The sequence below is a fragment of the Gnatocerus cornutus genome, chromosome 9 (assembly GCF_029298725.1).
Source record: "Gnatocerus cornutus isolate USDA-ARS CGAHR chromosome 9, icGnaCorn1.1, whole genome shotgun sequence".
Lineage (NCBI taxonomy): Eukaryota > Metazoa > Arthropoda > Insecta > Coleoptera > Tenebrionidae > Gnatocerus > Gnatocerus cornutus.
This window is the reverse complement of record NC_142241.1, coordinates 7975590-8002655: the sequence shown is the minus strand read 5'-3', so window position 1 is coordinate 8002655 and position 27066 is coordinate 7975590. Positions and strand designations below refer to the sequence as shown.

The following is a 27066-nucleotide window of genomic DNA, read 5'->3' as shown; positions in this document are numbered from 1 at the left end:
ATTATGCGTTTTTCTCTCGGAAGATACGCAAACCATCGGTTTCGCGCACGGATATTATGGACTGGAGGAGGAATATCAAATACAAGATTTATTACTGTTGCTCTTTATTTACAATATATCATCGTAGTCATGTAGTTGATATAAAATATATAAGAGCACTTTAAGTACTACATAAGAAAATATATTGTGTTGAAAATGTTAATAATATCACAAAAATATTTATTTCATGCCGGACGATAGTCAGCAAAATTACTTAACATGTTGCAAGGCATCGCCTCATCACAATTGTAACGCTAAATAATGCCCTAGGAACTAAAAAAAAACAAGTTACAACTAATACTGTAAATATTATAATCTTTATAAACTATCAACAACTTATGGCAACTGAATAGAAATATCACCAACAAATTTACTCAAACACTGTCGTCACAATTGCCATCACACAAATGCCTCCAATCAACGCTAAAATCTGCTTGAACGACTCCTTCGGGTCCTCTTCTTTGAGTAAATCCGGCAGTACCGTAACAAGAGCGATGTGAAGAAAAGTACCCGCGGTGAACGGTAATATCCACGATGTTCTCGCTTCTGTAAACGAAAAATTAGATAAAATATTGTATGCTATATGGTTAAATGATAGTACCTAAGGAGGTGGTCGCCCCGCTGAACATGATCGCTGCAAACGAGCCGATCAAGCCTCCACTAGCTGTTAAAATTTGAAAAAAGGCGGCGTCCCATCGACTAAATCCTGATTTGAGCAAAATAGCAAAATCGCCCACTTCATGAGGAATTTCGTGCACTAAGATTGCGAAAGTAGTCAACAGACCGAGTCGCAGGGAAACCAAAAACGCGCCCCCGAGGGACAAGCCATGAGTGAAGTTATCTATAGTGTTGGCTAACAGATTCAAATAACCCGTTATCTAAAAAGAAATAATAATATTTGGTTTTGTATTATGAAGACAATCTTACATGTTTCTTGTTTTCTTCGATATGTTTGAGGCTCTCATATCCTTTAACGTTGTTATTTTCAGGAGTCGCTAAATGGCGCTCTCCTAATTTTTCTATCACAGTAAACGACTTCTCGGCTATTACAAAGACGATCAAACCTGACAGGATTAACAAGCCGCTGGTTGTCGTCGGCTGACCTCCTGAAATAAGATTTCAAGGTGAATACAATAAGGACTTCTTTACAATGCTTAGGGGTCTATGGACTGAACTGATAACTTTGTACGCTAAATAAAACGATCCAATTGAGGATCTTGCGTCATCACGCGTTAATTTGTAAATTACGTTACGTCTAGGACAGCTGCGCTGATTTATTAGCTCATCCGCAAGTGGGAGTTCACTTTGTTCAAAACTGCAAGTTTGTGATAACACCGCGACCTAAGACATTACGTAAATGGACTAGTTGCGCAGTTAACAGTTCTGGGAAAGCGCGTATTCGCTTACCATTCTTGGCGACATCGTTGGCCCAGATTTCTGGAAGCGAGTGCAGGAAGACGTCTCCCAATAACCCTCCAACGGCGAAACTTAACAGCGTCTTCAGCTTGTTGGCACTGTCTGGAAAACAAGTTGTTCATTAGATCATTTTTTGTGCATTTCCCTTCGGACGGGAACACCCTGTATAGAATCATCACAAATTTAAGGTGTCGGCTCGCTGAAAACTCTCTTTGAGCGCTCGTGGAAGGGCCCCACTTGACCTGTGCTCGTTTTTACGAATCTGGGCATTGCATTGGGAGTTATCTCTAACAATAAAGTAAGAGGGGGCTGAGGGAAGGACCTTCATTATTTAAAATTTGATTGATAAACTGTTTAATCTAATCTGAGTACGTGCAGAGATTAAGTAACGTGGGCAGTTTCTGAAGACTAAATAGGGCGCATTACAAAAGATAAATGTTTTTTTGCTTTGTTAGACTTCTACTTGTGATAAAAGTTGACAAATTGAGCATGAAAGAGACAAACTGACGTCACAGTCTATTGATTTTCACTTTCTTCGATTACTTAATACCGGCGAAGCGTTAAATTATCCAAAATATTTAGAGCTGCTGTTCGAATAAAATCGCGAGGAAACACATGGAAGGTCAGGACCTTACCACGACCTTGATTTTTTAATAATATTTACTTTCCAACAATCAACGCGCTAAAATATTTATAATAAGACAGGTGACCAAATTTCACTGGAAAGAATTTTCACTCGTGCCTTGCAAGTCATGCTGTTTTGGCACTAGCTCCTGGCGAAACATTTCCCCTTGAACTGCGTTTGATTTTTCAATATTACGATTACAGTTCTTTGTTTTGATTCATAAAATTTGAATGAATTTGTTGCGGCAACCAGTGTAATAACACCAAAAGAACAAAGAAGTGTCATCATTCCTTTCATCATTTTATAACAATGTAGTTTCGTTGCGACTTAAAAAAACGCGATGAAGATATCGCGGACGTGCACAGTTTATCTAATCGTCCATATGGAATAGAAATACATTTACAATGCAATTATTATGTTTTCATTTAAATGTTCTCTTCAAAAAGGAAACGTTCTAATTTTATCTACATCCTAGCGGTTTAATGAACGAACTGTTTACGCTACTAAAGGCTACTATGAGGATTTCTGAAGTTCAAAAATATCTTCTCTGTTTAGTTTTTTGTATTTTCCTATTATGGTAGCACTGATTCAAAATGAATCGTTCCAAACTTGTTTAATCTTGTCGTCAAGGCGCAGGCCGCGTGATACATCAACATCAGACATTTCTGAGTCATCCGAAGCACAAAATCATGGATACCTTTAGAACCAACCCTTTGTCATTTCCAAAGTTTCGACGAGTATTATTCAGTAAAATGAAATTACAATTTGACCATTCCAAACACATTCAAATTCTGATTGTTAAATTACCTATTCTTAATTGTGTAAATGTGCGCATTAATACATTATTTATAGAATTACTTAGTGGAAAACTGCTTCATGCATAACTTATAATCGCTTGATAACTCATTTCTTGTTATTGCACAATGAAAACAAAATTTACGGAGCTGTAAAATGAAAAGGTTATCTCAGGCATGCTCAGAATAATTAGCACTTTTACCTAGAGGCAATTCAAGGTACCTAAATTAATAATCACCAATTTTCATATTTCTACGTCCATTTAGAGTAGATTTAGTGGGTTGGTATTCCTAAACAGTTGGCAAACGTGGTAAATTTAATATTGACGTTCTCAAAATGTCAGGAAATTGTCTGTAATTTTTTTTTAAACAGTTCAAGATTGCCAACTTTGTATTATAAAGAACGACGTGTAATTATACAGATTGCTAAAATTTGATCCTTCCGCTACACAATTTTGGAAATGGTAGAGTTAATAAACTGTCCAAAAAAAGTAACTTCCCCAAATTTCATAACTCTAGCACAGAAATTGTCAAAATTACGAATTTTAACAAAAGGTGTCGGCAATTTTTCCTTGGTCTGAAAAATTAAAATTTATAAAATTTGAGTCTTCTGCTCTACAATTTTATAATTTAGTAGAATTAATTTACACCTCATAATTAGTAACTGCTTCAAATTTTGTAGCTGCAGCAATAAAATTACCAAAAATACAAATTTTAGTGCAGAATATCGGCAATTTATTATTGCTTGGTCTTGAAAATTAAAATTTCTAAAATTAGAGTCTTCCGCTCTACAATTTTGCAATTTGGTAAAGTTCATGCACGAATCTAAAATAGTAAAGATCCCAAATTTCGTAGAGCTAATAACAAATTTCTCGAAGATGTTTGTTTGCCACACTTCTCCTTTTGTCAATGATATCTTTAGTCGTGACGGTTAAGTTAATGTTATCTTAAAATTAAACTCCAATCATTCAGAATGCCCCCATTACGTTTACAGTGCTGACAACCAATAAGTTGTTAGAATACAATAGAGATGCCGAATGATTAACTAACTATTATGACAAGTTCTTAGAATCATTGACAAAATTTGGGATGAGTTGAGTGCTAGTTTCTAGTTTTTTTTTTTGAGTTGGGCGAAATTCACTGCCCGCAACTGTGCACAAAGCCTGTTATCGACGTGTCGAAGCTTTTTGCTCTCAACTGTACTAACACAACCCAGACTAAAATAACAGTAATGTAGAAATTAATCATCGGTATATGCCTGTCGCTATGAGCAAAAAAGTCAAACTAGATGAGCCATGATATTTGATTAAACCAAAAGCGTTAACAGACTGTTTGGTGAAAATCAACGTCATTTGTTAATCCGTTTTATTGCCATATACAACGCGACATAATTCTGGTGGAACGTTCACCTTAGATCTATTGTGAACTTATCTCATTTTCATCTCATATCATATCTAATAAAATCAGAGCCGCCTACAAATTTCCGGCTTAATCAATCAATAAATAATTTGTGGTAAATTATGGTAATCTATATCAAACTATGAGATAAAAACTCGCTTTTTTATGAAACAATGAACTGATACCCTGTTTATCTGAAACCCCAATTTCTTCCTCGGTTAACCATCCGGCATCTCATGTTTTTCCGCTCATTAAATCACGCGCTTCTGTTAAATATTCCAAGAACTCGTGTCATCCTAGATATTATCCAAGGCCTGCACTATGAATCCGCAATAATAATTTGCTTTCATTTGTTTATTATTGAGCCAATGACACTCGCGTCTTCAGTTCAATCATTTATGCAATATGACCTAACCTCCTTGTTTAAGGTTGTCCGTTTGGTCAATGGGAATGACAAGAAGTGGCAGCACACCACTAAGTCCCACAAGAACTGAACCGATCATTGCCCATAACCAGGGCATATAGTCCAACGTGAAGATCCATCCTGGGACGAAACCTTTGTAGTTCAGGTCCAAAAGGGCACCGTTGCTCCCGGTGAAGATTTCCAAAATGTTCATGAATGTAGCCATTGGTGGACATGTAACGGGGTTTTGGGGGACACAACACTTGCACTAGTTTTGTCGACTAACCTACTCTGAGATTGAGCCGAACAAAATACTCGATTTATAAAAGAAACTGATAAAGGTTATTATACCACACGCAACATTGTTTTCACTTTTGTTCCATGCTAGACATTAGTGCGGAGTTTATTTACTTCATGACGAGAATCCCCTCCATGATGTACGCCGCTGCGCAAATGGTTCCGAGTGGATTGCCGCTCCTCCACGGTCACAAATTCATCGATTTGTTTAGAGGCAACAAGTCAGTCTTTGATTGAAGCAGCCGTATTTCGTTTGTAATAAGTGATATATGACTTTAAGCTGAGAATTGTATACCCATAATCATGAAAAAACTTGAAATCTGATAAAAAAAATGTTATATTTTAACCACTTGTAGGGCGCTTTGTTGGATTTTACATCAGATTTTTATCTCATAACTTCAAAGTGACACCACAGGAACAATCAAAGACATGAGTTTTGAATTTCAAGGGTGCCTGAGAATGAGTTTTTATTAAATCGTTCGTTGGACCATAAGAAAAAATCACAAAACGCTTGACTCGTTTTACCCCAAAGATTCATTTTTTATAACTTAAAACTGAAATATAAGTCAATGTAATCACCTTGATCTGCATTGTGAAAAATGTTTCACGTGACATTCAGAGAAGTTAAATCAAACATAATTTGTTGTACTTTAAAGTTTATGGTCAACGAGAAATGTAAAAAATCTTAGAGATCTTGGAATTATATTTTCAGATTCTCTATAACCAAATTCAGATTATCGGAATCTTTGCATTAAAAATGCGAAAATCTGCGTAAAATGAGTGCAAACACTTCATGTTTGCTCTAAAAATAAACTAGATATTAGCATAATTAGATTTACCGGATAATGGGATCACTTTAAAAGAGCTTTTTAATTGGCCAAATCTCAGGTCTCACATCGAATAGTTAACGAATGAGGGCCAAAAAAGAGAAAAATTCACCTTTTTCCATCGATTGGATCCGAAAATTTCCTTTAAAATAAATTAAATTTTTGCAATCGAATAAGGCCGGATTCTTCGCATATAAGACAAGGGAAAAGCGATGGTGCAAACTCCGTGTTTCTATTTCTCCTAATTCAGGAAAAATCAGACCTAGAAAATTCTGGACTTTCAAAATTTACTTGTTAAACGGCTTATATCAAACCACAAAACCTTATAAACATGATCACCCTCAAGTGATTGGGGCTTGTCGGACTGGAATTGGTCCCCAATAAATATTTTTATAGACGATATATTCGCTTAATAATATAACATGGTATTAGACAAAGAATAAAGCTATAATTAGATCCTATGCAATAATAAAATTCGTCAGTACTTTAAATTTTATCGTTTTATTTTATTTTTTAAATAAATCCTTTATTAAGAAACTTTTGTCATACTTATTTCAGTACATGATCGTAGATAAAGCATAGTATTACTTATTATTACACTCATTATAAGCTCGCTCATGTCGCAACAATCAACCTTGTCAATAATGGGCCTCCTAACATGCTCTTATAATAATATACATATTTTATGTATTCTTATAGTGCTGATCCCAAATACATAGTAGAAAGAAAAAAAAGTTGTACAGGAAGATTTGGTATAACTCGATTAATTATTTGCGGCGCACAAAACACCTTTCATTAGTCAATCTATAGGTATAAATTACATTGCGCAACAAATTGAAACTAATTTTAAGTACCTACCTTTTTGAAAGTCTATGTTTTGTGATTTAAACAGAGTACTAAAGAACATTTTTATCTCAAAAGCTTCGTATCACGTACCATTTTTTTGCTATGTCAATTTGAAAAATTGCTACAAAACCATGGATAGAATAGAGGTTGTTAATACAGTAGAAAGCACGTGTATTTTATAATTAAAAATAAATTTTATATTAAAAGTCATATATTGACTTTAAAAATGTTATCTTCTCGTGTTGAATTACATGTTTCGATCAAAGTTAATCAAAAAGGGTGAAAAATACGTCCGTTCTGGACCAAATTAAAATATACACTGAATTCCACAAAAATATTATTTCCCCCCGACGGGAGCTCCGTAGAGCTCCACAATTTTCGCAAATGATGGCCTTGAAATGTAGTATTCAAAATAAATGAGGAGAATCAATTTTATTTTTGAAATGCCGCGCCGGCATTCGACCTGTGGAAACTCATAGCAATAGCACCAACGAATTCATTTTTTGTTAGATCAAGAAAAAGGTGTTACAAAATTAGGCAATCATTTATTAATTCCTTTATTGGAATCTGTAGTGTTTCGTAATTTAGAGATTGTTCCACTCAGTGTGCTGTTATGAGAAAAATCTTGCAACCTAGGTTATAAACAATATTTAATTAAACATCTTTTAGAGCTTTTAAATCAGAGAAAAGTTAGGCCAGTGTAGTCGTGAAATTTTTCAGTTTGTAATATACACAGTGTTTGTGCTTAATAATCGGAATTCAATGGACGTTGAATTTTTAATTATTCAATGAATTGCTCAAAGGGCAGAGAACTTGAGCGGCACGACTGATAAATAAATTAGATTTTCCGAAATTTCCATGTGTGTATATTAAAAATACAATTAGAATAGTTTTTGACACAAAGTAAGGGAGTGGTTCCTGGTTCCTAAAAAGGGATGCAGAGGTATATACAAAGTCTGACGATAAAACACATGGGCAGGATTAAAAAGTGACTTAGTTAATTAAGTCGCATCGCGTCACCACTTCGTAAACACCCCAGAATCCGCGTGTTATTGAATTTGAAACAAAAATGTTCGGATAAGGTCAGACTCTTTAGGTATAAGAGACGAGAAATGCAATGCTCCTAAATCCATGTCCTACTTCCGAAAATACCGGAATTTGAATGCTTCATTATTCATTATTTATTGTCGTACGGGATCTTCGAGCAAAGTTTTGAATTCTACGTGGAAATCTACGCCCACAATAACTAATTTTTAATTTATTAACTCTCCATCAATTTGTTTACCGTGGTGGAAAGCACAACGATAGTTTTTATAGTGCGCATGTCGCAAGAACCACGCGCCATTTCCGTATTTATCATATTGTTCGTACATTATTTTTTTATGTTTGGTTGGTAAAGTACTTCACATAATTATAATAAATCAATGAACTACAAAAAATTTCCTGTTTACTTCGGTCATTATTTTATTTACATAACGTAGTAATCTTTGAGCATATTAATTCTCCCATTTAAGAGACTCGACGATATTTAAATGAAGGCACTAATAGAATCATCGAACCTTGCCAAGAATGAATCATAGACATTTTTTGTCAAACAAAGAATGCCAAAATTGTTATAAATTTATTTTTAAGATTATAGTATATGCAACCAGTTATACATTCCTAAAATTCAAATTTATTCAATCATCAAAACGAACTTATCATTCGAAGATTTTAACCATTTTATTTTCTATAACTCACCTTTTTGCGTTTTTTTATTTCCAACCGTCACAATGTTAATAGAATCCTCTGTTGATTTCGTATCAATAAATTTGCGAAGAGTCCAACCCGATGCCAAAGACTCGGAGGCGCAATTCAAGTTTTCCAAAAAAAAATTGGACTGATTACAAAAAGGGCCACTTTGTTACACTGTCACAATGGATTGTCCCATCAAGAGTCAGAATACACCAATTTACAAAGAGTTAAAAATAATTTTATTTCTTCCTTGCCGATAGTCCGATGCAAACTTTCAGTCGCTGTAGTTCAAGGAATGCTAATGAAGTCACTTCAGAGTAGACTGTTGGTATTTGTTGTGTCGCGTACTCCTTTGGCAGCTTCGCGCTTGGCTTGTTATACTTGATTATTGGAAGATTTATAGAGGTGAGTTCGGATTTATTGAATTTTTTTCTAGAACAATAAAATTACTTCGGGATCTAAACCTTAAATGTAACACTTGAAGCCTCATTAAACTAAAAATAACGCACTTTGATAAAATACTGCGCTCATTTGCTTAATTATCCAAAATTCGGACAGACTTCTCAGAATTTTTGTCAGTTACCTCTGTGTCTCAATTTATCTTAGTCAAAGTTAGTTGCGCTTCGTTGATTACAATGAGTTAATTAGCGATTTTTGCACAAAGAAGCTGCCAGGGGAAGACTGCATTGCGTTGGCAGACTCAGCTACACTATTTTTGTTCAATATCTTACCCATGAGACAATCCCATATTAACTTTTTGTCTATGTCTAGTCCTGTTGGCGGCGACAGCTTTAGAATCCTAGATGGATGCTTGGGGTACTTTGGACATTACAGCTGCTGTGGTCAGAGATGACCTCAATAGCAGTTTTCGGAGGTCAAAGAAAATTGTAAGTATGGACAAATTCCCGCCGAAATTTTGTTTAAAAACATAGGCGAGGTATGTCGGTTTGGAGTTATTTTAAGAATGTGGCGAGTTCCTCAGACATGGTAGACTGTTACGTAAATAGATCGCGCGTATAATTAAGTGTAATTTTAATTAAAAATCATGGATGTGAGTCCGGATATTTGGGGGCAGTTAGCCTTAGAAGCGTCCCAAGTGTATTTAACTGATGGAACAGCGGTTAAAAGCCCATTTGCTGGCACGGTAGGCGGCGGTCTTTATTCGACCTAGTTACACATCAAGACGTTCCTTTCCAGACCATCGAGAAGCTCCCCGACAAGGTCCTCCTCCACATTTTCAGCTACTTAAGTCACAAAGAAATATGCCGCATGGCCAAAGTGTGCAAGAAGTGGCGGATGATCGCTTACGACACTAAACTCTGGAAAAACGTTTCATTACGACCGGAGATTTCTGGACTCCACGTTGGTTCCTTAGAGTCTCTTTTGGCTCTCATTAGTATACGATTTGGCCCTTCTCTTAGATACATCGAACTCCCCATTGAACTGATCACTCATACTGTGTTGCACGAGCTGGCTAACAAATGTCCGAATTTGACCCACATGCTGTTGGACTTTTCCACTGCCATGCAACTTCATGATTTCAGCGAGTTGCAAGCTTTCCCGACCAAACTCCGATATCTTTGTATTTGTCTTTCTGAAGTCATCTTCATGGAAGGGTTTATGCGAAAAATCTACAATTTTATCAACGGTTTGGAAATCTTACACTTAATTGGGACGTACGAAAAGATTGAAGAAGAAGAAGAGGAAATCTACGAGGTTATCAATGTCCACAAACTAAAGTCAGCAACTCCCAACTTGAGAGTGATCAATCTCTATGGGATTAACTTCGTTGATGACAGCCACATCGATGCTTTCAGCTCCAACTGCATCCAAGTAAGATCCTCCGTGTCTTTCAATGCCTGATTTGACATTTCCAGCTTGAATGCTTGGCTGTTAACTACTGCGCCAAAGTCACCGGTTCCACTCTCAAAACACTGTTCCAAAGAAGCAGAAGACTGAAATGTCTCCTCATGAACGGAACTAGTGAGTTTCAGTAAGTCACCTCTTCATCTAACTTTATCTTCCAGACTTACAAAGCGACTATCTCATGCAAGTGGAATGGGAGAAGTGCTCCCTCCAAGAATTCGATATCACAGCGACAGACTTATCAACCGAAGCCCTGCAGGACATGCTGTCCCGTCTTCCTGGCCTCCGGTTTTTAAGCGCCGGACAGTTAAATGGTTTCAATGATTCGGTGCTGAAGACGTGGATGGAGGTCGGAAATCCACGAAATTTAGTAAGCTGGTCTGTTGCCGCACCTTAAACTCAAGCGCTGATTGTTTTTTTAGGTCGCATTGGACCTGGACAGCTCCGACAACTTATCCGAAGACGCCATTTACAAGTTCTTGTGCAAACATGGGCACCAGTTATGGGGCGTAGGTCTGTCTGGAATGACACACATAACCGACTCGTTATGGCAATCAGTACTGCCAATTCTCACCAATGCCAAGTATGCTAAAGATCATTAACAATACCACATCATCATTGCTTTTCAGGATTATCGTCATGGGAACTCAAGAACGCCTAGGAGTTAACATTTTGGTCGATCAGTTGATGGATAGCATTGCTAAGAATTGTCTTGGAGTGGAACGATTAGAGTTGCGATGGGATCCTGACAACTTGCGTTTCTCTGATAAGAGTCAAAAAGCTATTGATACCCTGCGAGTCAAGTGTCTTAAGTTGAAGTGTTTGAGTTTGAGGTGAGGTCTTCTACGTAACTACCGGATCTGGTGCAAAAGGTGCCAGTCTTATATAATGAATCTACGCACTTTTTGCACCGGAACTGTCATATCTAAATACGATAAAACTGTTTTTGCAGCGATGGTCGTTACTATGAAATCGTCAAAGCCAATTTTGAGCGAGCCGATCGGATGACTGTGGTCAGAACGTTGACGAATTGTAGGGTTTCTAATTACTATCTCCTATCCAATTACAAGGACTTGGTCTTCAATTGAAACCTTGGATTTGTAACTTAAAATAATTTTTATTCTTCTATAATAAATAACTATATAACAATATAGTTCAGGAGTGCGCAGTGATTAGTGTTTTATAAAATTTCATAAATAGAAAAATAACAAATAAAACTGATTGGGTTAAAGGAGAGTTGACTTTGACTCCTAGTTGATTTCTGTACAGTTTATATTTACATTAAAAATTTAATATACATAAGTACCCTTTTAACAATAAAAATCCATCGATTGGCTGTTGTCATAAATGCGGGTTCAATGCCAAGTGAAACAAAAAATCAAATACAGGGTGATTTATAAATAGCAACGCATTTCGCCATGTTGTTAGCAAAATCCAGGGCTATTCGTGAATCAGTCTGCATAAATCACAGAATCGCTCGCATTGCGTTCTCCCAATCCCCAAAAACCAACTTAAAAGTGACTCCGGGACTCAGCGTTCCACCCGCAATAAATCTAAGACTTAGTCTTTATATTAAAATACTATATTAACACTCAAGACGCGCAATGCACTTAAAAAAATCCTAGATCACAATATCCCTAAATTATCACCTATCGTAATTATTTTCCTCTTCTGGATCAGTGGGCCTTGGTTGCGCACTTTGTTTCCGCTCCTCGCAATCCATCCCATGCAGGATTTCATGGCACAAAGGACACCTGTCTTGGACGTACAACCACTTCCTCAGACACACCCCGTGGAAGAAGTGTTTGCATTTGGTGATTTTCGCTGATCTCATTTCTTGGTAGCAAATGGCGCAGACGTCATCCAAACGCCTTAATTGGTCTTCTTCAGCTTCTGGTAGACTTTCGATTTTGTTTACAGCGGTCCGTCGTTTCATGAAGACGGACCATCCGGCTTTGGCGTCGCACCAGATGTTGAAGTAGGCGTGGATGCACATCATGACGGCGCGAATTGCACTGCCACTTTCAAACAACAAGATCCAGGCTCCGTTGAAGAAGAGGAAAATCCCGAAACAGAATTCTATCGTGTTTCCGAAGGCTCGGATGTAGTAGATGTAATCGTCGAGCTTTTCCCAGAAAGTTTCCCGACGGGCGTCGAGGAGGAAAAGCGAGTAGATCGCTAATGAGACAAAAACTTTGACTATGACTTCGATGCTGAAGGCGGAAACTGCCAGAAGCCACGTGGAGGTGTCTTGAGTTGACCATAAGTAGTACATGAGGAGAAGAGGGAGGATGACCAAGACCAAACAGACTAGAAGAGCGTGTAAGTGACGTCGTAGGGATGGATTGTGCGATGCACTGAGACTCATAAGGAGAGGATTCACCACGTTGTGAACAAAATGTAAAATTGCTGTGAACAACAAACAGAAATTTCTGCACAACCGCACGAATCGAATTTCTGGTTCTAAACCTGTTAGACCAGTTTGTAAAGCGAGGATGTAGAACACGATCGCTGAGACAGTACCGAAATTCTTGTCGTTTTCGTCGTCGCTCAAGAGCAGCCATTGGAAAAACTTCCCGATGTAGTTACAAACGTAAGAAACTATACTTGTAATGCCCAGCACTGCAGTCAGTGTATCACAACCAGTGACTAGGAGATACTTCATCAATCTGAAGTATGGAGTGTGACCATCGTCGAGTTCCCAATATCCAGACGCGAAGAAAATTCCTGTGTGCTCCAGCACTCGCAACAACCAGAAGGTCCGCAAAACTTCCGGTACGTTTAATCTGGTCCACTCGTTCTCCACCAGCGCCGACATGCCGAAATTTGAAACACAAGCCCGCGCATGGGTGTAACCATTATAAAGAGTTTGTATTATTGGCACTATTGAAGACCACAAAACGAACTTTACAAGAGCAAGAGGGAGAAGAGCCGAAAAAACTGGCATGTGAATCAAAATTGACGAAGGCACCGGCAAAACCGTCAACATGGAAGGAGCAAGGAAAGCCAAAGGTAGAATCTTCTGAAGCGTATAGTATCGTGGTCCTAAGTGGATGTTCACGAAGATGAACGAAAGGAAACACTGGAGAATATAATTCTGGAACACTTGAAACGTAATCCCTCCATTATTCGATAAGTTCTCCACGTTCAATGAAAGTATATTGTCCAAGATGCTAGAACCATTGTGGAACTCCTCCAACATGATGGATACCGATTTGATTGTGCTCATGTTACTCCAGTACGAAACGAAAACGACTCCCACTGACATTATGTACATGTAGGCCACCATCAGGTGTTTTATGTTTAAAATGAAGAGGCAGAGGGCGGCTGCACATCCTGAAAACAAAACGAATGTTAGAAATCGATTACTGGAACGGTCGATAGACTTTGCGCTTCATAAAATTAAATACTTCGAAAGGTCATAACTTTTAAGTTCTGCTCATTTTGGTCTAAAAATAGATGCATTGATTTTCCAGACTTACATGGATGAGTTGCTGCAGGTGCCATTAAAGTGTAAAAAAACGTTGTATACAATTTCAATAAAACTTTCTCTTTATTTGGTTTGAAATGGGTCCAAGTTAGTTTTAGCACAAAATCTCCAAGATTTCAGAGAAGCAAGACCAATTTAAAGGGCACAACAAAAATCTGAACAAATTTCCGAATTTCTCGAAAGAGATTACGCGCTTCTTTAAAGGGACTCTTACTTCAAGGTCACGAAAATCTTTTTTTTTTCAGTTCCTTTCTATTCTGTGGCTCTGAAAGAGAGCCACCGACATAAGAAAAAATAAGGTCAACATCAAAAGAAATTTTGAAAGTTTTTATAGATGCTCCATGGGAGGGAGGTGGGACTCTCGCGGTCATAGAATTTTGGAAAAAGTCAAAAGTTCATCCCAAAATTCTATGACTGAAGAGTACAAAGGAGTAGTAGCAGTAGTCATGTACCAATTTTAAACAAAATACACCAACATTAAATAAATGGTATCAATGTTTTGTTTATATTTCACGACTCTCAGTTGTTTCAAGATAAGAAAAACAACAATCATGATGACAACTTTTGTGCGTATAGTGATAAGTCAGCATATGTAGTAGAGACAAAACTTATTTTTAATGCACTATCCGTAGACAGTGATATAGCGACCGCAAGGTCGTAAATTGATATTAATGTTAAAAAATGTTATTTGTCCCTTTCCATGTAAATATTTTTGTAATTCGTCGTCAATACGTTTTTAGAAACGTTGCTATAAAAACAAAGCTAATAAAATTAATTGCTGATATTTCGATTAGTTTTTTGGTTATATTTAGAAAGTATTTTTGAATATATTCTTTTTACTACCGTTTATAACAGGGTTTACAATTCATTAAGTAGGTCTGTCTGTGGTGACAGTTATGAAATGTCAACAGGACTATCAACCCATTTCAAATTCTAAAGCCTCCTTGACAGTAACTGACAGGTGTCATAAAAATTGTAATAAATCGTTACATAACTGACTGACTTTTCCTTTCAAGTTCTTGACACTGAAATAGTGATTATGATTATACAGTTTTGTTGATGCAATGAATCAGCAAAACAAAAGTAATAATGATAGTATGATTTGCAATAAATCTAGACTCATATTCTTAAAAAATTTGGGGCCCACTCCTGTAACACAAAAAAATTGAAATTCTACAGTCTAAAGTTCAGCCTCCAGACCAACTGTACAGAGGAGCTGTCATACTAACCTAGTGTACTCAGAAGCAGCCTCAGTAGCGACACGAAAAAAAACTTATAAAATACTGGATTATAGGCTATTGTCGTGGAATTGCTGATAACACTTTCTTCGAGTTTATCGTATCTTTCTTGAAAATTAGACAGATCATGTTCAGACAGCTCTTCGAGACCTATTCCAAATTTAAGTATTTCATCGATCACAAACAGTGGTGGCACTCTTAACACTACTTCCACTAAACCTAGAACTCTTGAACGGAGCGACATTTCATTGCAAGCAAGCGATCGGATCACAGCAACTATTATGTATTTACTTTTTTCTTCGAAAAACTTTGTGACAAGTGTCACTGGTTGACTTTATACTTTCATTTGCTGGTAATGTAGGGACCTGGAATTTTGACGTTTAACTGTCACTGTTACCGACTAGATTTCTGTTTCCATTGTTGGTGATAGAGTTCTACCTTATCGATGTTTTCACAACTTCTCACCACCAGTGGTCGTGACTGTCTACATGTCAAATTTAAATTTGAGCGCGTTGTTAAATTTTCGGGGACTATTTAAATCGTCAATCAATCCTCGTCCGAGTTTTTAAGTCGAGTGTCATAATGAAAAATGACTGGGTGACGATAAAAAAACGCAACCTTTTAGAAGAGTAACGAGCGGTTTGTCGTAGGCATGTACTCTAAAAATAGTTAAAACACATGTGCGTCTAAACAGTGAAAAACACTAATATGCCAACGCTTCTCGGTCATTAGTGAGTCTTTAGCTAATAGCCTAACACCGTTTCACGTCAAAATAAACGTATTAATCAAGAAGAAAACCATTCTCTTTGGAGTTTCCCTCCATAAAAGTTTTTTTGGGATGGTTTTGGCGACGATGAAATTGATGGGGATGCACGTTTATCATTTTTAAAAGGTTTACAATAAAAAACGAAAAGTTATGAGTGCTTTTACCGTCGGCGTAAGTAGTTCCGGTGAAGGCTGTTATCACTTAATTACTCCAGTAACTATGTATAAAGTTATTAATTAATTATAAATCGATTTGCACATATATTACCTGCACCATAAATTTGTTAATGTTGTGTTTTGATATGCTTACCTAATCTATCTAATTAGTTAAATTAAGCTGTCAATTAACATGTATTTATGGATTTTTTCCTCCGCAATTAATTTCGTGTAGTCTTGCTTGCAATCAAAACGACTTGTTGCCCGTTTTTACAATGATATAATACACTTTTAAATGCCAGAGAACTGTTTTTATTAGCTAATCAAGTCGTTAGTCCAAAAATACATTGGACTGGTCGATAAATAAACGAATCAATCAATTACAAGTAGGAGTTTTTTCAATAAAATGCTGATTTATTGGAGATAATAAAGGTGAGGTGTGCCGTAGTTAAATAAAGCATTTTGCACACCCGATTCAGATCATATACCTTGAAATCATGGTCATGTCGTTTTAATGCACATATTTTTCAAAATCATGTGTCATGGTTGCATTTTTAAGAATTGGTGGGCGTTGTTACTTTCCTGTTTACCAAACCCAAAAAATCTAGTTATTCTAATTTTCTTTGTCTCAACGGACTGTGGAGTTTCAAGTTTGTTGGCAGCTCTGGGTGTCTGCATCAGTTCCACATGACGGCAAAGCCATTGTATGATCAATCGGCTCTCTAATTATTTCTATTAGCATGCAGTGCAACCCAGAGGTCTTTTTTGGTCTCGTTTCGATTTTTTCTTCAAATCGCTAGTCTCCAAAACATTAAATTTTGTTTGTAGAATAGATAAGAAGGATTACGACTACGTAATCAAGACTTCAAATCCATGAGTTCCATTCATAATTTGTTTTAAATAATTTACGGGAATCGAAGAAGCATTACAGGCTCTTTAGTTTTACGAAGAAATAAAATGAGGGAAGAACAGGAAATCATTCTCAAATTAGTGTCAAAATAGAGTAGGTAAGCATGAAGGAGCAGAATAGCGAAAACTAGAAAGAAGCCTACATAAGACGTAATTTTGATCTTCTTGTTGAACGAAATCGTAGATTTGGATAAAGAAAAAACTGATGAAAACGACAAGCAAAAAGAAGAGCCAAAGGCATAATGGTGTGTTTCCAAGTTAGACCATTGCATGCCAAATGGTCAGATGAGCTAAAAGTAAATACAGAGTCAGCAGGAAGGCAAAAATTAGTAGAAACAATAGAAGGAAAGAAGGCTGATTACGACATAATAGTTTTCAAATTTTCTAAATTTTTGGAATAAGAAGAGCAAACATTTGACAGAAGAATAACGGAAGAGAGAAGATATTCTACTGTTGTAAAAATTACTTCAATAACTTGAAAATTAAAATAAAAACTTCCAAAGGTTTACAGGGAAAGAGTCTTTTATTTTTGTACATTTCAGAATTTTATTGTCCTCCTAAAAGTAAATTAAAATTGTTATCGTTGCTTTACTTGAAGGAAAATTCGCTGAAAACTGTAAACATATTTTACGAGTATTACCACAAAAAATAATAAAATTTCGTTTTGAGAAAGACATTGTTTGCATCATTATTCCGTTGTTGTTATTGACAGAAACAATTTGCAATCGAAGGATGGTCAATTACCAACCTCCAGCATCATTTCTTGTGTCGCCAACAAATCATATTGAATATCCATTGTTTTAGATGTCTCAAGATTTGCCAATAATTAATCAGTAATCATCGATACTTTGCAATAATTGAGACATTGCAAACCCTCTGTGTTTAAGAATCTTCCAAGTCGAGCACTGATTTATGACTCAGCTCGTATCCATTACAAAACTTGCAATGATTAATCGCCGAAACCTAATTTTAAACACATCTTTGCCAAAGTTAATCATTAATTAAAAGCTAAAAACATTTTTGTCTTTGTTCCTTACATCACCGTTGTCGTCACTCTTTCAGTCCGCCGAAGTTTCGGTAGATCACATTACTGAGGAAGAACGTCGAGAATTTGCATGAAGATGATTCCAAGAGCGACATGTGTCCGTCTGTCTGCCAGAGCTAATGACTAATTAATGGAGCGGTCGGATCGCGTTGGCTGCGACCGCGAAGCGAGAACTCTTCAAGCAAAGAGAAAGGAAGTGAGATATTATATGACTGTCTGTCTCGGGTCGTTTTGCTTTTGTTTTAGTGCGGCCCATCATTTTTCTCTCCGTTCACTTTGTTTTGCCACTTCTTAATTAGCTTGTAATTAGTTGCTTGCCGGTTTTTTCTTGAAGAGCGAGGGAGGGGGGCGGCAGGAAAACGTCGTTCTGATATTTGAATTCGTCTACAGTCTACAGTAGATCCTAGTTATAAAGTCGGTCGTTATAGAGCGTTTTTTTGGTGGATGAGCCGTCGTTTGATTACCCTCTCCCTTTTTTTGCAACCCCTTGTAACAAAACCGTCGAAAACAATGTGCACGTCTGAACAATGGCACCTGAGAATGGCGTCAAATCAGGCACACCAACCGAAGCGAGAAACAGTGCTGGCAACGCCAATTCCCCACCGCATGACATATAATGCGAGATAAGCTCTTTGTGTAATAGTTCTATTGCATAATAGTCGCGCTACGAGTTCTTATCAGAAAATGACTCATAACAACTGACAGACGCGAACAGGAAATTGGAATAAGAAATTTTGGGGCGTAAAATGAAAGATAGTAGTCCCGTAATTTCCTACCATCCACACGGCCATTTGTAGTTCGAAGTCGGAACGCCGTCTCGCTACCAGATTCTGTATTCAGACGACTGGAAAGTTGGCAGGGCTTTTAGGGCTCGTCGGAACGATATTCTATTCACTACACGACCGCCCGCCCTTATTTCTCCTGCCAGTTTACACCGTTCGCAGGAACGACCACTTTTATATCAACGATTTCCCAAATGCGAATATAATCGACCAAACCACAGCAATGGACAACTATTCGAGATCGTTTCCTTATTAAATGAGACAGGAAGGAACAGTTTTACTTCTTATCGCGGCGCGAATGAACAAAAATTACCGCGCGACGAATACTGAATGCTTCTTTGAAAAATTGACGATTAATTTTTGAACAAACCGCGGAACTTATGGTTCTTTGAGTTTTCCTAAAATTTCTTCACAGTCTTAGTGATAAGTCAAATCTATTTTTCTCTAATCAAAGCAAAGTGAAACCTTTGTGCTAAATGCGAGACAAAGGTCGTTCGTATTTTGATCTATTTCGATCCTTCGTGCAGCATCAAAAATAAATACAAACTTAACTGTTCTCTGAACGCATTATTTTATATGATGTTCTAATACCAGTAAGTATCAAAATAAATATTTTCTCTTGCGTCCTTAGTGCAGTTGTTGAACGTAAATTTCAAGAAATTCAATGATTACTTGTAAAATTGCAACGGTTTGCTTGCTGTAAATAATGATTATCAATTCTGACAATTATGTCTGCTAAATATGTCAGGGCGCACTTCTTGAATATCAGAGTATCTCCATAAATGCCACCAGACACAAAAGAACGAAACTTGAAACTATTTTCGCGTAAAGTTAGACTTGTCAATTTTAGTCCTCTTTATTAACTCTAAAAACCACGAAGCGATTTATAATCCTTTCATTTCACAATTTTAGAGCGAAGATGTTAATTTACGAGCGCGTGTAAACTGCCAACTGATAATTTTCCTCCAATGAAAATTTTAAAAGTATTTTATTAGCTGGTTTACAAGTTTAGTTAGGGCAATAAGCCAAATGACACTAATTAATAATGAGATTTAATGGTTTCCGCTCGAGAAAACCAGATTTAATTCTTGGTTTACTAAAAAAATAGTTTTAATTGTATCAGGATTATTTACACTTAATTTGAATTCTCGGAATTTTTTAGGGTTGTTTTTGAAATTCTAGAAAGTTGGGAAGAACAAAAATCTTAAAAAATCCTGCTGAATCTTAGACAGTAGATAATCTTAGATAATCCCAAAATCCTTTAATGATTCCAGTGAATAAAAGACACTTCAGGAATAATTGAAGAGTATAACTTCTAAAAACTCTAAAGCTAAATTTAACACAAAATAAATAGTTAAATAAAACAATATACAGTGTGTTTTTGAAATACATTACCAAAAATTAAACACGGTCTTTGGCAGCCTCAAGGATTCGAATTGACTATTTTTTATTTTTTTCTAACGATAAAAAAGAAAACACCTTTTACCACTTACATGGAACACCACTGATAAAAATATCTACCTAAAAGAACAAACCTTGAATTGTTGTTAAGCAATCAAGATTATATTCTTTAATCCCGTAGCGAACTGGAAATTTTGACCAAATATTCGATTAACTTTATCTCGAAAACGAAAAGACTTTGACGCACGACATTTTTTGTCAATTGATTCTACTTATCTTTACCAATTACCGTATTTTGTTTGGTAGTCTATTTCAAAAACATCCTATATACAATTAAAATCACATTTTATAATTTATTACATGAATACAGTAACATTTAATGAATATAGCAAAAAGCATTTTATAAAATTTGAAAAAAAAAAGATATAATTTTTGACACTTACAATTAGACCCTTTAGAGATGAAGGAGACTCCAGGATAATGCTAAAAATTATTTAGTTAAGTGCACAAATGTTAACTTTCTTATAATCTAAAATTTAAAAAAATTGAAATTTGAAAAGCTAAGAGTTGTATTTAAAAGTTGTAACACCTTTATAAAAAAATCAGAAAGATCTAAAGAATACGCAGATCTTATTTATTTATTTTGAGAATCTGTAGATATGAGGTCCAAAAATACAAGGTGTTTATAAATGTTTCTAGCATGGGTGGCTATGAAATGTCAAAAAAATTTGCCGTTCATTATAAATGCGGGTTTCGATTTTTCACCTGACATTTTCAGTTAACCTCAAACAGAGCAAAGTAAATTTTGAGAAATAAACTGTTCTAGTTGTGGTTTAAAACCTGAAAATTAAAAACTTGGACACAAAACTGTAACCGAAACGTCATGAATGTAAGTTCCATTATTAATAATTTTCAAGATAGTTATATTCACTATGAAAACAAAGCGGCAAAATAGTGCACGGCAGGAATTTCACAGCCACCCTTGATGCTAGAAACATTTATAAACACCTTGTATAAAGAATGCGATAAAGGATTAAATTGGGAGGTTTTACGGATCAAAAAATTTTGAAATATTGGAGCACCCAAAAGACACAAAGTTTGAAGGAACCTGAAAAGATCTTTTTGAGCATCCTGTAGAAATTTGGTACTTGAACAAATCCTGAAGATATTCTTGATTTTTTAGAAGAGCATCAGATAAAGGATTTATTGAAACTACAGGATCAGAAAGAATGCAAAAAAATTGACATTTGCAAAACGTGTTGTAATATTTTTTTCGAAAATTTGTTGACTCATTTTCCTCCCTATTACAACGGGGTGAACGTTCTTGTTCTCCCGAGTTTTGCATTTTAGCAGTGTAGATCAACCCCTCCTCCCTTATTTCAAGGGAGTGGAGCTTTATCTGCCGTTATATTATTACATTATAACAAGTGGCTCGAGAACGGAAATTACACAAACTATTTTCAAATAGAGTCCCACTCACTGTTTTAGTACAGCATGTTACAGATAACAGCGCCATTTCCGTTCGTTTTACACCGCTTTTAGGTAGTACAACTCTCAAACACCCCACGAAACTTAGCACCTCCATTAATCTCATTACGATTTTTACCATAAATGCATCGAAATTAAATAATTCCACAATTCTAGTTCCCATGAGATTTTGGGACCATTTATTTCGATTTTGACGTTTTTCGTGTCCACGCTGTGCTTTTCAAAGTGTAGGTGAATGGAGAGCACAACGAATGAATGAGTCGATATTATGACGGCTCTATTTGGGAAAAAGTGCGACTTCATTGTGGGGCACTTTGAGGTCGCAAATCGCAACATAAATTATGTTTTGTTCGTGTTTTCTACGGAATTTTATTGTTAGCTATGAAGACGTTGTTGAAAGTGGATTTATTCGGCCGCAAAGTGTCATAATGACGTTAAATAGTGGAACTGTTAATGGCCATATGCGTGAATGGTGTGGAGGGTCATAAAGGATGGCAAAATATTATTTAAACGACTGACTTTATTATGTTCTATGGAATTTCGACAGTCATGAAGCGATATTGTGCACTCAAAGAGTCGAGGGTCTTTGCTGTCAAACCAGGGGCAATTCTTTTTCTTCATAAAGGACTTATCAAGTGGAGATGCTAAAGGATTTTATTTTTAGTTTTTATCGTAAATAGGTTCTTTTTAGACACAATTCTGTAGGTGCTCTCCAGGTTTCTCTAAATTTTTTAGGACTATATTTTACATGACCTAAAATGATAAAATAAAATGCTCTACTTCTCGAATTTTTATCATGTAACGATTTCGCCCCCCGTGGTCTCCGCAGCTTTTCCACCCCCAATACATGACGAAGACAAACAATGCAATTAAATCGGCGGCGGCGATCACGTCGTTTTAAATTAATTTCCTGGGAGCAGCACAGTAGCCTCGGCAATAAATTCAGTCTGAAGACAGCCGTTATCTCCAGAAGCAGAAGACCAATTGGTTAGAATGAACCATTAGCGGCGACTCGGACGATACTCTCACCCCGAGGCACCGATAACTATTTATTAAACGGCCTAAACGCTTCTGGGAATCTCGTTCACACCTTCGCGCAGATAAGACTCAGGGTTGCTTTTCGATTTTTTGCACTTTTTATAGAAGCGCAACAAAGCTCTTGGAAAATAATTAAATATGAAACCTTCAAACGTGCTTTAAGTGTTTCATGCATATTTAAAATCTACTAAAGTCGATAGACCACAACTTGGTCGTTGCAATGGACATATGAACATCAAACGAAAATAAAGTCTGTTAACAATTATTGCTTTACCTCGTAAAATTATTACTGAAGGAGCAAACGCGGGGAGGTTGCGGCGCCCAACACCTTTTTGCTGTTTGAAATTTCTCTTTCTTTACCTACATCCAAGTGCGTTGTATTTCAAATTAATTGATTTTAACTTATAATGACAAGAATTTATTGCATGAAGTGAACACAGGCCTAAGAAGGAGTTAAATGCCAGTTTGGATTGATTGTGATAAATTATTTATGGGCGAAGATTCCATTAGTCTTCCTGTGGAAATCAACGAGCTATATTTATGTCTCAGGATATTATTTTGTATTTTATTGGTCGTTTAATCTAACAAATTTAAATCTTCAATTATTGGAAAAGGTATGATCCAGGTTATTTACAATCAAAGTGACTAGTATGAACTTTTATGGAGACTATTTATAAGAAAACTTAAGCTTGATCTCACATTTATTACCGACAATCACAAAAAAGACGCTTTGGATAAATTTCAAAAATTGTGAGGAGCGTATTGGAAACAAAGAGCGGAAATTATGCAACAAAGTTTACGGAAATATGAGCATTTTTATGCAGAATTATGCAACATAGTATTAAGTGTATCGGAGAGCAAAAATCATGGCCTGCTCTAATCATATTTTTAGTTGATCTCACGGTACTTGTCCGTTAAAATACCTTTCAAAGAGAATTGTTGGGCTCAAGGATGCTTTTGTGTCTTTTATTACTATTAAATATTTATTCATAAGAATATTAATTTCGCAAATTGAAAAGTTACTGCATCGTGGCTATTAAATAGTTCTAAAGTTAATAGTGAAAGAATAAAACAACCAAATAGTGTAACATAAAATAATACGATTATTAGCTATAAATTAACATTTTAACATTAACCAAAATTATTGCATACTACCTTACCACCCATACATACAGAGTATAACAGAAATGAGTGCATTAAATTGAGCTGGTGGTAGATCTTGTTAAAACAAACAAATTTTTCCTTTGCGGTTTTTTAAAATTCAGTTTAGTTTCGAGATATTATTAATTTTGAAAACTCATTAGTTTTCAAGACTATCTATCCCTCGTATGATGTACAAAAAATGTAAACATTGCTAGCTAGTCGGCAAGCCGCAGCCACGTAAAAAAGAAAAGTGATAAAGTTTTTTGTTGATTTAATCACTGTATTTCCTGATTTATTTTAGTTGTAATTTTGCCGGTTTCGGAAACAGATTATTGTTTTGCGGAAAGTGAAAGTGTTTGGATCTTAAAAAATAATTAATTTTTCAAAAGTCGAGTTAACCGATAAGGTGCTGATTTAGGGGGAGGCTGGCCAAAATGCTGCTCGGGCAGTGGAAAGATTTTTGAGACGTGTACAGTGTTTTGAAAATAATCTGGTCACTTTGTTGAACACCTTTAATTTTTTCCATGGACTGGTGAAGTTTGATCAACCCGAAAAGGTAGGATTTCTTGTTTTGTTCTAAATTAGACCATACATTTTTCATAAAAACGGTACGTGGCTAAAAATCGCGTTGATAGAATTTGTTGTTCATAATGTACGAAATAAAAATAAATTAATTTAAACCCGTGAAGGAAAGTGAATTCAACAGATAAGTATTTTGTGTACCGCGTTTTTGCGTACAAAAGGTCTGTGTTACGTTGTTGCGTACGAAAATGTGCATACGAGGGACACTTAAAAAGTCACATTTGTTTTGGAAAATACTTGAAATTTTTGAAAAACTGAAGAGGAAAAAGGGCAACCTAATTATTTATGTTAAAATGGATAACACTAGAATTGCACTTTTAAGAATTTAAGATAAAATAATAAGAATCATTTAACGTACCATCGCTGTTTAAAAAAACTGAGACAAATCTGAACAGTCCAAAGTCCAAAGTTTAAATGTACAATGCGAGCGACACAAAAAGTATTAGATTCTAAAGGCAACTATGAAAATCATTTTGAAACAAGGTATCGTATACCAAGTCGTCCAAATTTCACTGATATAACATCCAAATTGCAAGAGTTACTTCACTAAACTAAAATTTTTGAATATTTTTGGCTCATCTTAATATGTAGGTATTACAATTTTCTAAAAATTTGTATTTCTTTTTCTAAAATTTTGAAAGTTGGCAGAATTAATAAATGTGAGGATAGTAGCAACCACTCAAAATTTTATTGATTTGGTACTAAAATTGCAAGAGTTGCGAGATCTGATTGATACTATTTGAGTGAGATTTTTGGTTGGCCAAAAATGAAAATTTCTTAAATCTTTGTTTCTTGTCTTCAAAATTTTTATATTGGTACAACTAATTGAGTGTATAGAAAGTAGAAAGCCTAATTTCAGGAAAATAACATTGAAATTACAATTTTTACGGAAATAAATAAGAGAATTTAAAAATTTTTGGTTCATTCTAAAATTATAAATTACTAAAATTTATGTTTCTTGTTCCAAAATTTGAAATTCGGTAGGGTTAATAGGTGTGAAGATAGTAATAAAATAACCATTCCAAATTTTCCTGTTCTAACATTCAAATTGCAAGAGTTATGAGATCTGATCTGAAAGTACTGCAAATTTTTGGTTGCTTTAAAGTTGAAAATACCTAATATCTTTATTTTTTTGTCCTACAATTTTCAATTTTGGTACAATTAATGTGTGTATAGAAAATAAAAAGCCGCCCAATTTTTACGACTATAACATTTAAATTGCAAATGTTACAAAATTAAATTGAAAATTTGAAAATTTTTTGTTCATTCTAACATTATTTTTTTTATTCGTATTTTTTCGTAATTTTGTATTTTGGTACAATTAATAAGAGTATTAAAAATAGTAAGCTGTATACATTTCACGACTATAACCTTCAAATTACCAATATTACGGAATAAAATTGAAAATTTTGAAAATGGTTCATCTTAAAATTATTATTTCGAAAATTGGCATTTTTTGTTCTAACATTTTGTTTTTTGACAGAATTAATAAGTGTAAGAATTGTAATAGCCACTCCAAATTTTGTTGCTCTAACATTGAAATTGCAAAAAGTTTTGAGATCTGATTTAAAACTGTTGGAAATTTTTGGTTGGTTCAGAAATGAAATTTTCCAAAATTAATAAAAAATAATAAGCCGTCCAAATTTTACGACATTAAACATTAAAATTGCAAATATTTCAGAATTAAATGGTAAATTTTTGAACATTTTTGTCCTAAAAATTAAAATTTCTGAAATCAATGTTTCTGCTATAAAAACTTTGTAATTTCACAAACTTCGATAATAGTGATTCTTCAAAAAAAAGCGTTTTTCAAAAAATTCAGAAAAATGTTTGTTTCTTTTATCCAGCATTCTCTAATTATCTAGACTTTTTCCGGATTTACTTCGATTCTGTAGGCCGCTGGTTAATCTAAAAAACGTCTAAAACGAAGGAACTTCAAGGTGGCTCTTTCAGTGGTAGAGCTTTTTTGATTTTTTTTTCTTAAATGAAACACTCGAGTGTAAACGCTTATGGCAAATAAAAATTGTGGCTTCACGCAGTATATTCCATCAAGGCTTAATTTATGTTTGTTCTAATGTGAATGTAGCCGCGCATTGAAATAGTAGTACTAAATGAAATATTTAGTTTCAAATGTCATCCCGCGGAGTAAAAACGACAACAGCAAACAAACCATGAAAACTCATTATGTCCTATTTTACGCTATTACCTCCGTGATTCACAAAGCCATTCTTGCATCTTGCCGCAATGAAGAACTCAATACAAGAATCTGTGCATTAATTAACCTGTGGGAAAGCGAATCATCCGAAACAAAAACTTCACCTGTGTAATTCGCTGCTAATTGATACCTAAAGAGCAAAAATAATGACTTTATTTTCTTTGAGTTTCCTTACTGATCTTCGTCGTTGGAGGTGTAGTATGTAAAGACGCGGCTTCGGAGGCCGTTAGAAGAAAGACTGCTTACCAGACCAGGTGTACTGTAAACTAAAGCTGGTAGCGCGGACTGAGGTATCTTGATTTATTTCCTAATTAGTCCGGACAGGTATATAGGACAGGTACGGCAGAAAGGTTTGAGGATAAAACGGAACGCGATATTAAGCTTGCGATGCGATACTCGACTTGTTATAATTGGAGTCTGAACTCTGAAGAAGGCAACACGGGGATGTAGACACCTCTTTTGAAGCTGCACGATTTTTCGAGTGGTGAAAAATTTTTGACTTTCTTCCGATGCATGAGGTGACTTGGGAGGCTGTTAGCGAGTAAAAGACGTAAACATACGACATGACG

At 35.6% G+C, this 27066-nt stretch overlaps 3 protein-coding genes across 4 annotated transcripts; 1 reads left to right on the top strand and 2 right to left on the bottom strand.

The window, feature by feature from the left end:
- Window positions 1-87: 87 nt before the first annotated feature.
- Window positions 88-5139, bottom strand: Zip99C (Zinc transporter Zip99C). Its single transcript, XM_088045239.1, has 5 exons — window positions 4688-5139; window positions 1447-1557; window positions 967-1145; window positions 641-917; window positions 88-585 (listed from the first exon to the last, which is right to left on the bottom strand). Exons 1-5 carry the CDS (start codon window positions 4899-4901, stop codon window positions 410-412), a joined length of 957 nt encoding a protein of 318 aa, XP_087901365.1. The 5' UTR covers window positions 4902-5139; the 3' UTR covers window positions 88-409.
- Window positions 5140-8646: 3507 nt separating this feature from the next.
- Window positions 8647-11394, top strand: FipoQ (F-box/LRR-repeat protein FipoQ). 2 transcript variants are annotated; one of them, XM_088045091.1, is made up of 8 exons: window positions 8647-8784; window positions 9151-9266; window positions 9577-10212; window positions 10257-10362; window positions 10407-10615; window positions 10668-10828; window positions 10875-11078; window positions 11198-11394. In XM_088045091.1, the coding sequence occupies exons 2-8, from the start codon at window positions 9183-9185 to the stop codon at window positions 11331-11333; spliced, it is 1536 nt and encodes a 511-aa protein (XP_087901217.1). In that variant the 5' UTR covers window positions 8647-8784; window positions 9151-9182; the 3' UTR covers window positions 11334-11394. The 2 variants fall into 2 exon arrangements, with proteins under 2 accessions (XP_087901217.1, XP_087901216.1); XM_088045090.1 differs by lacking the exons at window positions 8647-8784; window positions 9151-9266 and adding an exon at window positions 9326-9523.
- A 105-nt stretch (window positions 11395-11499) lies between these two features.
- On the bottom strand, window positions 11500-15330 carry Trc8 (TRC8 ring finger protein). The gene is made up of 2 exons (XM_088045089.1): window positions 14965-15330; window positions 11500-13581 (listed from the first exon to the last, which is right to left on the bottom strand). Exons 1-2 carry the CDS (start codon window positions 15215-15217, stop codon window positions 11891-11893), a joined length of 1944 nt encoding a protein of 647 aa, XP_087901215.1. The 5' UTR covers window positions 15218-15330; the 3' UTR covers window positions 11500-11890.
- Between the last annotated feature and the right edge of the window lie 11736 nt (window positions 15331-27066).

What these genes read in the sequence shown, in the direction of transcription:
- Zip99C (XM_088045239.1), bottom strand. Translation starts at nt 4,901, where the DNA reads ATGGCTACATTCATGAACATTTTGGAAATCTTCACCGGGAGCAACGGT. An exon ending in GGACAACCTTAAACAAGGAG is followed by an intron (nt 1,558 to 4,687) that starts GTTAGGTCATAT and finishes CTTGTTTTCCAG; the next exon opens with ACAGTGCCAACAAGCTGAAG. An exon ending in CGGGGCGACCACCTCCTTAG is followed by an intron (nt 586 to 640) that starts GTACTATCATTT and finishes TTTCGTTTACAG; the next exon opens with AAGCGAGAACATCGTGGATA.
- FipoQ (XM_088045090.1), top strand. Translation starts at nt 9,425, where the DNA reads ATGGATGTGAGTCCGGATATTTGGGGGCAGTTAGCCTTAGAAGCGTCC. An exon ending in TCAGCTCCAACTGCATCCAA is followed by an intron (nt 10,213 to 10,256) that starts GTAAGATCCTCC and finishes TGACATTTCCAG; the next exon opens with CTTGAATGCTTGGCTGTTAA. An exon ending in CCAATTCTCACCAATGCCAA is followed by an intron (nt 10,829 to 10,874) that starts GTATGCTAAAGA and finishes ATTGCTTTTCAG; the next exon opens with GATTATCGTCATGGGAACTC.
- Trc8 (XM_088045089.1), bottom strand. Translation starts at nt 15,217, where the DNA reads ATGTCGCTCCGTTCAAGAGTTCTAGGTTTAGTGGAAGTAGTGTTAAGA. An exon ending in GCTGCTTCTGAGTACACTAG is followed by an intron (nt 13,582 to 14,964) that starts GTTAGTATGACA and finishes TTTTGTTTTCAG; the next exon opens with GATGTGCAGCCGCCCTCTGC.